The 12,652-nt window shown below is 39.6% G+C and overlaps 1 protein-coding gene across 2 annotated transcripts in view; it reads right to left on the bottom strand.

Annotated features, from left to right (window-relative positions):
• Positions 1–12,379, bottom strand: part of myo1ea (myosin IEa) — a 52,071-nt gene extending 39,692 nt beyond the window's left edge. For both annotated transcript variants that reach the window (XM_080493380.1, XM_080493381.1), the window contains exon 1: positions 12,068–12,379. In XM_080493380.1, coding sequence (XP_080349506.1) covers positions 12,068–12,070 — 3 coding nt within the window. In that variant the 5' untranslated portion in view covers positions 12,071–12,379. The remainder of the gene's footprint in view (positions 1–12,067) is intronic.
• Positions 12,380–12,652: the final 273 nt, after the last annotated feature.

The following is a 12,652-nucleotide window of genomic DNA, read 5'->3' as shown; positions in this document are numbered from 1 at the left end:
AATATTTGAGAGACAGAGGGAGAAATGAAGGACTGAATGAAGTCATCCCACCTCACAGGTGAGTGCATGTATGAGTTTTTCAACTGCACAGCCTTCATTCTGATTTAAATCCAGTGGGTGTTTTATGTACACTCCAATCATTTGGCAAAAGTGTAAGTGAACCCTATATGTGCATAAAGTTGTGGAAATGTTGGGTGAACAGGCTGATTTGGCAGCAACATGTAAAAATATACGTTAGCCCCCAGAAATTATACTTAAAAAGGTCTCAGTACTCAGGTGAACACATGAAATACTTTAACAGATGTTTCACTGGTTATGTAAAAAAACCATTCAATCCCTTTCAGACTGGTAATTTAGTTTTATGTGCAACTATACAAAACAAAACGCCTCACCCCTTTTTACGTCAAATATCATGGGACGTAAGTTCTCACAATAGTCTGCCTTTCATAGATTTTTATAGCAACAAATCCTTTTAAGGATTAAGCAAAGATGAAGGAAATGTGAGTCACTGCTGGCCTATGGTGCTGGAGTACGAGTGCAGAGGTGTGCACACGAGCACTCATGAGCACACACAAGGGACATCTGGTCCAATGTGGAGTCTAATGGTAGCCATAACAACAGCAATGCCATGGAACCGCAGCCTTCCCTCTGAGCACAGAAACACACCGACAGGCGCAGTGAAGAAATTATGTCTGACGTCACGGACGCGTTGATAATAAACTCAGCATATGCTCACATATTATAAACAATTAATGTAAGCAGAAAGAAATTCTGAGAAGACAGCAGACTAGTTTTCATTCATCCCATAAAATCTGATCATTCAGGTTCAAAACAGAAGCAGACTTTTTCCCAGAAGTTGAGGAATTCCAGCATGAGTCCCGATCCATAAGGCCAGGCTTTCCCTTCATGCAAATACCATTACCATATATGGAGAGCGCTGAGCCACTCTGGCTCGGGGTACAGGAAATGGATGGGTTTGATTCAGTATCATAAGCGGCACTTTTCCCCTCATTTCTCCCTTCTGTACCATTTTCCTTCGCCACACTAGGGTTTGACACACACACACAGTCTTCCATGTGTAAGGAGGACGAAGATTTCTGCTCTGCCCTCTGACAAAACCTGGATAAAAGCCATGAGAACAAAATCCTAGTTCCTAAAATAAGCCGAAGCCGTTTATCACTCTCAGGCCTGGAAAAAGTTTAATACAAGCAAATGACTGCAGAATAACATGTAATGAGTATGAATCAAACACTTCAGCACAGACAGGTTTAGTTCCTCTAAAGCACCCCATCTGCCACTTGGCTTCATGCATTAAAAAAAGGCATTTTTAAGGTAGGGAACTAAGAAACTGTGGGATGTGCTCATTAAAGCCTCTGATGCTAAATCTATCTTAAGAACACTTAGTTCTACAAGGAGGTCTAAACCAGTAGGTCATTGACTGCATGTGCCAAACACTTCAAGTGAAGAGGACTGAGGCTTTGGACTGGAGAAAAGCAAAGAAAAACCCCACTTCTGATAAGCCCCCAGATTTTAGATTAGCAGTGTTGCCATGTACCAGTGGACTTAACCTGCATTCTAGATCAAATGCTGCCCTAAAATGAAGAGATTCATTATCAATCCTATTTTAATTTCAAAAACCTACACCGTTGACAAACAAATAAATACAAAAGTTCTATTATCGGCTTTATATGAGAGATTATCAGTACTTCTCACAGACTGTGTAAGAAAAAAAAGCTAAAAATAATCTCAATGAAAATATATCACAAATTAAAGAACACAAAATAAGACCATTTGGGTAATGCCACACAAATCTAAAACTCAATCTATGGGATTTTACAATGAACTGATTTAGAATAAACTTTTGTTTTGCTTGTAATGAGCCATACAGACAATTAATGACCTGATCAGTGGCCCAAATGTTAATTATAACAATGAAAAACAACAGGAGAGCAGCCCTCATTGCCCGTTACTTTAAGTTGTAATCTGTGAGTCTTTAGCTCAGCTAAATTCGTTGCTGAAAATTACAGTATAGAGATCTCAGATAGTTTAAAGATATGGAACAATAGTGCATACATTAGTGCAACAAGTAGTTGATGCATTGTGTGCATCGGCTCTGACTGCCAATACATCGACACATAAAAACCCTGACATGAAGACGTGTCACATATAAAGTTAATGTTGCACGCAGGCGAAACACACACTCTTATGCACCATGTCATAGTTTTCCAAGTGCTTCAGCCCATAATCTGCAAATGATATATTACATGCTCCAAGTATACATAAAGATTCTTAGAATTTGTGAAGTAAAATGCAGTAAGTGCTAACACTGATTTCAGTGTAATCTGTAAAGCTTCAGCAGAAAACGACCTTAAATCAACATAGGTGATCCATGACAACTGAATCGGTTTTATATTGCCTAACAAATTGACATAGTCGTCACACTGTAATGAACTGGAGCTGTAAACAGCAGCTGTTTGGCAAAACTGCCCCACACAGATGTGTTCAGTCACTTGGAGGGAAACTCTGTCTTCCAACCCAGCAATAGACTTTAACACAGTCGGCTATCACAGCCACTTAACTGGTTGCTTTTGGTTCTCAAACCAAAGTGAAACACAAAATGCTCCATATATTTCTTCTACGTTCACTCTCACAGTAGTATTTGTGAGTTTCCTGAATTTACCAACAAGGAAAAGGAAGTTCCTGCTCAAAGCAGCATGCAAATCTCTACTTTAATAGATTATAAAGCTCACAGAAAGCTGAGAGACATGCAAGCTCACTGACGACTGAAACAAGAGCCAACACATACAATATGCTTCCATAAATCTTCCTTTAAACAAGAGATTTCAGATACACAGTAAACGGTCCGCAGGTTAAACCCGGCCAGCCATACGGTGCAATTCAGCACGCAGGATGACCTCGCAAGGCATAAAAACGACAAAACAAAACATTAATAGATATTTTTTACTAGAAGTAACTGCTGTTTCTTGTTCAATTACTCAGAATGACACCGTTTCAGTAATGGCATATCGGCATATCTACATCATAAAATACTTACTGAACTGCAATACATATTTCCATGCATTGTGAATTCATACTCGATTTGTCAACAAAGCAGCAAAGCTACATTAGATGCCTGCTCACTAGATAAATCTGAGTGTGTGAGGTCATAAAACAAAAAGAAAAACAATTACAGCTCGTGTGAGATTCTGGTGAGCGAAAGAACACAGTGATTTTAAAGAACAAACCTCAAAGCATAAAAACATTAACAACATTTACTTCAGAGTTTGTATTTATTGCAAATCATATATCAGATTAATTGTGTCATATTTTCATCTGATATCAAACACCTCTAAGCAGCAGTCATAGAATAACTCATTAAAAAACATAAAAATATCTTTTATCACGAGGGAAGTAGCTTGACCACACTGTGATGATGATGGCTGGAGCAATCGTGTGTATTAAGAAGTGACGGTCTTTTACCAACACCAGTCTGAAGAGAAACACTAATCCAGAGACGATTCAACATCTCCCTGCAGAATTGTGCAGTCGAAAAATGAATAAGTCATTTGTTTCATTTTCAGTTGCATCAAGGGTCATCCAAATGGCACAATGTTGAAATTTTATCCATTCAGCTTTCTAAATGTTTACTTTTGCAAATCTTGCAAAAATGATTGAATTAAGATTTCCGTGATGTGCTTGTATGTCATTGCCAAAAAACAAAGCGTAATTTTTGGAGTTCTGGTTGTTTTTACATTATCATGCAGTCATGTTACTGGTCCACCCCACTCAAGATCAAATTGGAGTGTATGTGGCCCCTAAACTAAAATAAGTTTGACTCCCTTGCTATAAACAGACAGGAACAAGGAACAGAACATAAATACGGAATATTTGTGTTACGAGTCATTCTTCTGGTGCAGTCCTATTGGTGGACACTATTTAAAACTACAAAAAAGGCTAAAATTGTAGACAGGAGTGGCCATTCCAGAAGAGGCAGTCAATGAATAGCTGTAAAGTACAACATGGCATGATTTTAACCATTTTTGTTCTTCCACTGCCTTATTGGGTTTGAAATAGTAATCGGCTGACAACGCAAACAGCTTGAGAAGGTGTTTTCTCAAAAAGGCTTTTCCACTTGGCCCCTGTTGCTAACGTTAGCATTTTGTGTAAGATTATTCACTGTGTGTAATCGAACCAGATGCATAATAAATTGCTGACTGTGATGGTGGGCCTTTGAACAGTAGTGGGAGACGATAAACAGAGGAGAAAGCGCCGTGCTGCAGACAGACTCTCATGCGAGGTGAATTTCTGAGGGATGGGATGTTCATTAAGGTCACACTGAGCCCCGAGCACAAAAAACACACTATAAAAGTGATGCTGAAAACTACAGATAAGGCTAAAATCGGAATAAAAAGTATATCCACTACTGTTGCAATGTTAATTCCTTTAAGCTTAAACTGTGAAGGACATAGTAACTCTGGTCCCAGGAAAGACACTGTAATCCAGGAACACAAGAGGGATTCATTTAGAATTTGGTTGAACAGCTGTCAAAGTCCAACTCAAGCTCTGATACTGCATGGCAGTCAGTCGAGTTAAAGATTAACAAAGGTTTGTTATAAAAGCAAATCCACATTTTGTGGTAGTGCAGCCAACATGCAATCATATTTGGCTTGAAGACAGAGGACAGAGAAAAGAGGCCACCTGTCGCTTCACATCCAACAGATTGAAAAGAAATGTGTGTTTAGTCTGCTCTTTCTGATTATAGAAAGAAATATAAAGTCTCCATGCTGACATGTTCTGCTAGCGATGGTAGTGTTTATTTAAATCCTTTGTGTAACAGTACAAAAAAAACATTTTTGGCCTTTCAAGGACCATCTATTTCTATTTTCTACAATTTACCAACAGTACACTACACTCCTGAGAGAACACGCTGCTCACCTTGAACTAAAGACACACTCATCTGTTAGACCAGTTATAATGTTTGTGACTGTCGTTGCTTTTTGAATCATTATTGTTTGATCCATCCATATATATTTTATTCCAGTTTCATCCAAGTTATTATCCAGCTGACATGGGGCAAAAGACAGGGTACATCCTGGTCAGTTCATCACAGGGCAAGCACAGGTAAACATTCATACACACATTGACACCAAGAACTTGGGATCACCAACTGATCCAACCCATGCTGTGCACTCTGCCTTTTCAGCCATAAATCATATCCTCAATGCTGCTGGCCATCATCACAGTCACTACAAAGTCCACTGGGGAACGAGGACGCAGCCACTCGAGTCCTTCAAGCCTACGCTCACTACATTTTGCTGAATTTTTATCTTGCTTATTAACACTTCTTAGACCAGGAAGTTGTTGCCATACAATGTCCATCATCGTCCTGTTGAACGGTTAGTCTGGAAGCCAAAGTCAAACTCAATGATGCACTTTCAAGAATTGTCAAATGTAGATAGATTAGATTATTTTTCTTTCTGTAAATGCTTAACAAATGCACATGCTTCAGAAATAAGTGATAAGCCCAACCCCGGTATCCCTTGTTATGTTCGCAATGTGATTTATGCCAGTTGTTACCTAGAATATAAATGACACCACCATGATTAATGTAACCAGCAGGCCTGCCATGGCTTTCCTTGTTTATTCCCTTCGCTGCTTGAGGTCACATTCAAGGGAACAATAAAAGAATAGATATTATTCTGCATCATTGGGAAACATGAGCAGTGACGGGCCGGGGTGATGTTATACTGCTGAGCCTGCAGGGCAGGGCTGAACAGAGTAAGAGGACACAATGACCAAGTGTAAACAGACACCGTATTGCTTTTCACCACATCTCAAACTGAACCAACACAAAGTCCCATCTCTTCAGCAGCCTTATCTCAGTATCGTAGGAAAGTAAGGAAACGAGAGAGCCGCTGATTCCAACATTTCAAAGTAAATTATTCTTTTATATGGATCACAACAGTAGGAGTGCCAATAAAATAGCATATCAAAGAGGATGTGGCTTAGGGTGGAACTCAGCTGAAATCCTAGACAAGACACATGTTACAAAGCGCAGCATTTTCCTTTTGAAGCAACTTCAGTAGTGGTTGAATGTAAACAAACTATGTGCAGTGGAAAATAATTCACAAGCTCAGGCAGTGTGCCACAACAGGGCCTCCAGCTTTAATCAGTGGAAGGATAAAAAGCTGTATTGACATTGGCAAACTGGACACAAGATACACATGTGTAATTTCAATTTCTACTGTTATCAAAGAAAGAATTGAAGCACATGAAAACTAAAATCAGAACAAGATTTATTGTTTCCTGCTGTAAATGGCTTTGGTGCATCTACGAACAACTTCAAAAATCCCATCATTAACGCAACTAAAGCGGACAAACAAACTCAGCTGAAAATTATAGGTTTGGCTTTAGAGCAGACACTTGTTTTCTGCACCAATTCATTAAACTTGTTTTTGCCCCTCCCCAGCCAGAGAAGGATCCTTGGTTGGCGGGGTGGAGGAGCTACAGTTCCATACATCAAGGTCAGAAGAAGAATCACATTTTTCAACACTTCAAAAACTGAGAGAGGTTCTCAAAGCAATCAGACACATCATCCAACGGGATCAACAGGATCATGTGTCCAAACACACGCTCACCAAAGCTGTTCATCTTTCTTACTGTACCCAAAACAAAAACAAAAAAAAAAAAGCTGTGGACTCCATATTTAGGACAATGACAAACCCACCCATGTGTTCTCTTACAGGACACCTGGGTGTGGTGCATGCTTATCATGAATGGGAAAGTTTGATGATGCTGACTTTTAACTCTGCTGTAATCACAGTAACAACTGAGCTTAATGAATGACTCAGCCACCGAAGTCATGCACTTGTCAAACAGCTCAGAAAGTCACTGAGCTGCTTCCTGTCATATCACCAGTCTGAACTGTTTTCAGTTCATGTTTTGATGATAAAAAATGGTTTAACTGAGGTCACGATAGATAGATAGATAGATAGATAGATAGATAGATAGATAGATAGATAGATAGATAGATAGATAGATAGATAGATAGATAGATAGATAGATAGATAGATAGATAGATAGATAGATAGATAGATAGATAGATAGATAGATAGATAGATAGATAGATAACTTGTTCACAGTATGTGCTGTCTTTTTTTGTGACCTCTCCTGCTACAAAAATAAACATTTGTGCCTGTTTAAAAGTTTCAAGGGTTATTTTCAATTCCCATTATGGAAGTCGGTGTTATCTTATATTGGGATTATCAAAAATAACTCCTACGCAGATGTTCTACACACAACATAAATATCACCTGACACTATAAAAAGTACACGTCAAAATAAAGGCATCAAGATAAAAACAAAGAATAAAGACATGATAGCGTCATCAGAATTGAGTTTGACAACAGGTACAAGAAAGTACAGAGATCTGCAGCAGTATATACAGTCGTTCTATAAAGAAATGCTGAACAACCTTCCAAAAGTAATTCCAATAATATCACTTTTTGATTTGGTAAAATCCTCGAGAGACACAAAGTTCTTGAGTCAATTTATCTCGCCATTGTTATGAAAAGTATCACACATGCTCATGCACACAGCATACTCAATAATTATGCTAATTACTCCAGAGGAGCGGAGTGGCTTTGTAGCAAATGGACATCTCCACTCCCAGCCCCAGAAATGAAGATCAGCTGGACTGACTGGATTTACTTTACCTTTTCATTCACTGTGGTAAGTTCAGCTCAAAACATGCACAAAACTGATTTTAACTGTGCCTGGTCACAGAAGCTGCCCACTCAGTAGCTAACTCATCCATAATGCAATATCAACATGCACCATATACATATGGGAAAAACACTGACAGCACAGCTAGAAATTGTGTTTTAATTCACTGTGCATTCATGTTCGAGTCTGCATGTCAACATATTTAATCAATCACAAGGAATCGCACCAATATTGAAATACTCATTCAAAATCACATGATCACCTAATATCGTGCAGCCAGAGAGGTCACACTTTAGACCACGGACAAGTGAATTAGTGGGAGTAATCTAAAGGAGCAGCCAAACCCAAAGCTGATCATATCCCAGTATTTTTGTTGTCCTTTATGTGACATTGCTTTTATAAAAAACAAAAACTTATCAGATGGATAAAAGTATTTACGTGACAACAATTCAGCTCCGTCACAGCGTAAGTCAGGCACACAGTTTATCGAGTAGTTTGTGACCTTCATCTAGGACAAATGTAAACAAATGAGGATCACAACAGTTGATCAGTTTATAAAACCTCAGGCCCACATTTCTAAATATACACTGAAGTATATACAGTAGTAACACATACAGTAGTAAGCACGACTACACAAAGGACACACAACTGTGTCTCTGGATGATCGTCAGGGTCAGGAGGAAACTATTCTGACACTCCAGAAACTGTGATTCCACAGACAGAAATGTGATGACTCAGCCCTGCCATGAGATACGAGCCAAAAAAGACAAGTAATTCAAACCAGCTAATTTTGACTGTGTTTTCCAGGCACTTCGCTTATGTTTTTCAACAGCTGACAAGCCTTTAAAAAGGTTTGACTCACTCCTTGGTTCCTTCTTAACCATCGTCTACTTTTTCCCCCCATATGCTCAGTACTAAAAATACACAACTTGACATTATGTCGAAAGTTTAAATATTTGTCCTGTTTTTTTGGCCAAATCCCCTAATTTTTACTTTCACTAATGGCAACAAAACAGAAATCACCTTGAGGACAACTGAAGTATCAGCATGAGAGCCATGCTTCTTGTCAAACATTGAATCACACACACCATTTTATTTTCACATGAGAGCACTGCTGCTCATACTACCAGAGCCAGAACCTCAGCAAAAGAGGCACATTTATTCACCTGTGCCTAAACAATTTCTCAAATGGGAAGTAAGGCAAAAAACATAAGCAATCAACATGTCGAACCAACTGCAGCATAAAGACCAATGAGGCCATCAGTGGCCAGAGCTACAGTCCAGTCACTGACACAGAGTCTAAAAGACTGGCTGGCGGGGGACCGTGGGAGGCTCTCAGAGATAACAGGAGCACATTTGCATGAGCCCTTGTTTCGAGTCCATGATGAAGGAAGCTGTATTTTCCAAATAGAAAGTCATGTCATGGAACAACTTGATTTATGATCAAAGAAAAAGGAAACTAAACTTATTGGGATATCTTATCACAGATAAGAGCATCACAACCACAGCTGTAAACCTTTAGTGTATTAATCATCTACAGTAGAAGCAGTCTAAAAGGATAATGATTCTCAGTAGACATAAACTTGAAATAATATTTACCGACACAAATATCTTACAGTGACAGATGCCACTGGCATGGGTAAACATGTGCTCACCATCAGATCACTTACCAATAGAATATTACTGGTTCGTATGCTACACTGAAACATGGGGAGTAAAATCATCACTCAACACTGTCCAGTTGCTTTGTGATGACGTTTGCTGATCAGCTGGAGTGGCTACATCCTTTTCTCAAAAGTCATTGTGAATATACTTTGGCTGAGACAAGACACCGAACCCCAGGATAGAAAGCCCCTCAATGTGGATTGAGGGCTTTTCTGTGTGGACTCTGCATGTTCTCATATGTATTTCATCTGAGTGCTAATTGGTAACTTTAGATTTTTTTGTTGGTGTGACTGTTTGTCTCTTTGTGACTTGTTGATGTGTCCGGCTGTACAATGCTTTCACCAACAGTCAGCTGAAACCAGCTCCAGGATGCTGTGACACTTAATAGGATCTAATGGTTTTAGAGAGATGAATGGAGGAGAGAACTATGCTTTATGTCCAATGATCTTTTGGAAAAAAAACAAACTTCATGTGCTCAATTAAGAAGTGAAGTGAAGTGATGTCATCGTCATGTTCTGTCAACATCATATCACCTGTCAAATGTTGCAAGATGATTTGTTGAGTGAGGAAGTAAATGACAGAATGTGTGTTGTTGATCTATGCAGTTGAAAACTATTGTTTGTTTTTGTTGTTGCATTATCACTATGTGGTTGTGCGCTAGCAAATCCACAACAGGAAAAATACTACCACACATGCTTTCAATAAATTTCAGATTAAATAATAAAAGTAGCAGTAATATAATATTTTTACTGGGAATAAAAAACAACTGTTGCAAAAAAGTAGTAAAAACAGATTTGACCTAAATATATTGACATGAAGAAAAATGTTCAAATGACACTTTACAAAAGTGTAGTTAAATTTACAGCATGTTTAAGTTTTCATGACATTTATAAGCTTTCACGACGAGAACAATTTACAACGAGGACGGCGGAGCTGTCATCATCATAAACAGCCCAACAGTGAAAACATCGCTACAGCTTGGTAACAAAGATCTATGGAATTTATCAGAAGGAGTGTGCGAGCGTCCTGAACTACAGCAACAAGCCTAACGAGTTCCCCAGGTCCACAGGATGGGTGTTTGCCCTGTTTTCAGACACGGGGCTTGAATTCCAGAGCAAACCTCTGCAGCAGTGATGGGTTTGAAAATGGAGCACGGGCTCTGAGATGAAGGGAGAGGGGGTTACTCAGTATGCACCTCCCTGTTGCAGAAACTAATGTGAACCATCTGCTGTCATACCGACTCGCTATTCAGCATCTGGCCGAGAGGGAAACAGTGAGCGAGGCCGGAGTCTGCTATTCCAGACAGTGAGGGTGACAATCAGATATTTTCTCTCTCTTCTACTATGTACAGGAACAAGAATACCTTCCTCAAAGTTTGATCAAAAAAGCGTAAGGACAAAGTGCCAGTTCTTTAAATTTGTACACTAAGTGATGCCCCTCAGCACCTTTAATTTAAATCACTCTGTTAAACAAAGCAAAACAATATAAATCAAACTTTGTGAGAACTCCTCACATCCTAGTACTGGGGCAAGGATTTGCAGAAATTCATCATCACCTTTTGCTTTCGTGTTTTATTTGCAGCTCAAGAGAAGAACTGTGCTGCAATGGATAAAGCTTATGAAAGCTTTTTCACTCTGGTTTCTCTGGAAAACCTCGCCTGCAGGTTCAACACAATGATGGTACCATCCCTCACTTTTTGAAATAGCCAAACCTTTACCTGCACGCGAGAAAAGCAAGAGGTGAGACGATGCCATAACATGATGTGTGCACACTTGTACTTCCTCTTGTATTTTCAGTTTGAGGAATATTATGACCGCTTTATTTAAATGGAAGTTTTCCAACCCACCGTGAAGCAGCCATTATGTCAGAGAGCTTAATCTATCTATTGTCACGTTCAGCACCCAAAGTGGGAGTTTTTCCATGGAGGACAGACACTTGACAATACTGTTGCCAAAACACAGTGATGAAGCCACACAACATGCTCCATAACTTTGCTCGAGGCCTGTCTAGTGGAGGGATGGCACTCAGCAACCAGGAAAAACCTGTCTGTGGTAAAAAAACAAAACAATGCATAAACAGCCAACAAGCTGCATAGGTACAAACACACGCACACACACACACCTGCTGACTGTCTGCTCCTCCAGGACTAACCGGTTCTTCAGAATACACTGCACCTGATGCGTCACAGTGACATAACATCTCTGTGAATGTCTCCCTGACAAGTCAAATTGAGCAGCTCGAGGGCCAGAGCTTTCTGATCACCTTCACTGCAGTTCATAGTAAGCAGACATTGCTGTCAGTAAAGCTGTCAGGATGGAAGACAGAGCTCACAAGGCATTACTTTATCATCCATCTTCTATTCCGCTTATCCTGTTAGGCAGAATAATCAAAAAAGGTCAAAATAGCACCCAGAAGTTGGGATGTTATACTATATATTTCATCAGTCTTTGGCCCTTGTAATAATTTTACTTTTGTTTCATTATGTCAATAAGAAGCACTTTGAGTAAAAGTAGTTTTGTACAATTTATTTAATTTAAAGGTTATTATTTATTTAGAAAATATGTCTTTGGTGTTTTCATACACATACTCAGCTAAGAGCGGCTCTGTGGTCAATATTCAGTTTATGAGAAGTAGTTAAAACAGCGCTAGTTTCTCAGGTAGTGTAAACATCACTCACCATCCTCTGTCCTCTTTCTGTCCTTTTCCCCCTAGATCCAGTATCTGTGAGGGGCTCAGTGGAGTTCACGCCGCTTCAGAAGAAAGAAACAAAAGTCTACTTGTTTCACCTAAAAGTCAGAGGACAAACTCCCAAAGTTTAGAGATGATATTCCCGATAAAGTCCAGACAGCATGGACGCGTTTCCTCAGCGGTGTGCTCCGTCCATTGTGCAGTCAGATCTGAGTCCTACACTGACAGCGGAGCTGCGCACGGACTGCGAGCTGGAGGGTGATTTACAGAAGGAGCAGCAGTGCCCTCACAAACACAACACAGGAAACGGAGCCAGAGGCTCCAATCAAAGGACTCTGAGCCTCCAATATACTTAAATATTCATTAGTTACAGGGAGGGAGACCACTGCGCATGCGCAAGAGAAGCGCTCCCCCAACAACAGGGACAAACACAAAGTGGACAAAAACATTTCAGCGTCAGTGCGCTTTTTTTTCTTTTCTTTTTTTTTTTTTTCATGAAAGTCTCTTTAGAGAAAGCTGACAGTGCAGACAGTCAAGTCAACAGATACGTAAGGGAACTTTATATATTTAAAGC

The sequence above is a fragment of the Lipophrys pholis genome, assembly GCF_963383615.2.
Source record: "Lipophrys pholis genome assembly, chromosome: 2".
In the NCBI taxonomy this organism is placed as follows: domain Eukaryota; kingdom Metazoa; phylum Chordata; class Actinopteri; order Blenniiformes; family Blenniidae; genus Lipophrys; species Lipophrys pholis.
The sequence above is the reverse complement of the archived record's forward strand: the minus strand, read 5'-3'. Positions and strand labels throughout refer to the sequence as shown.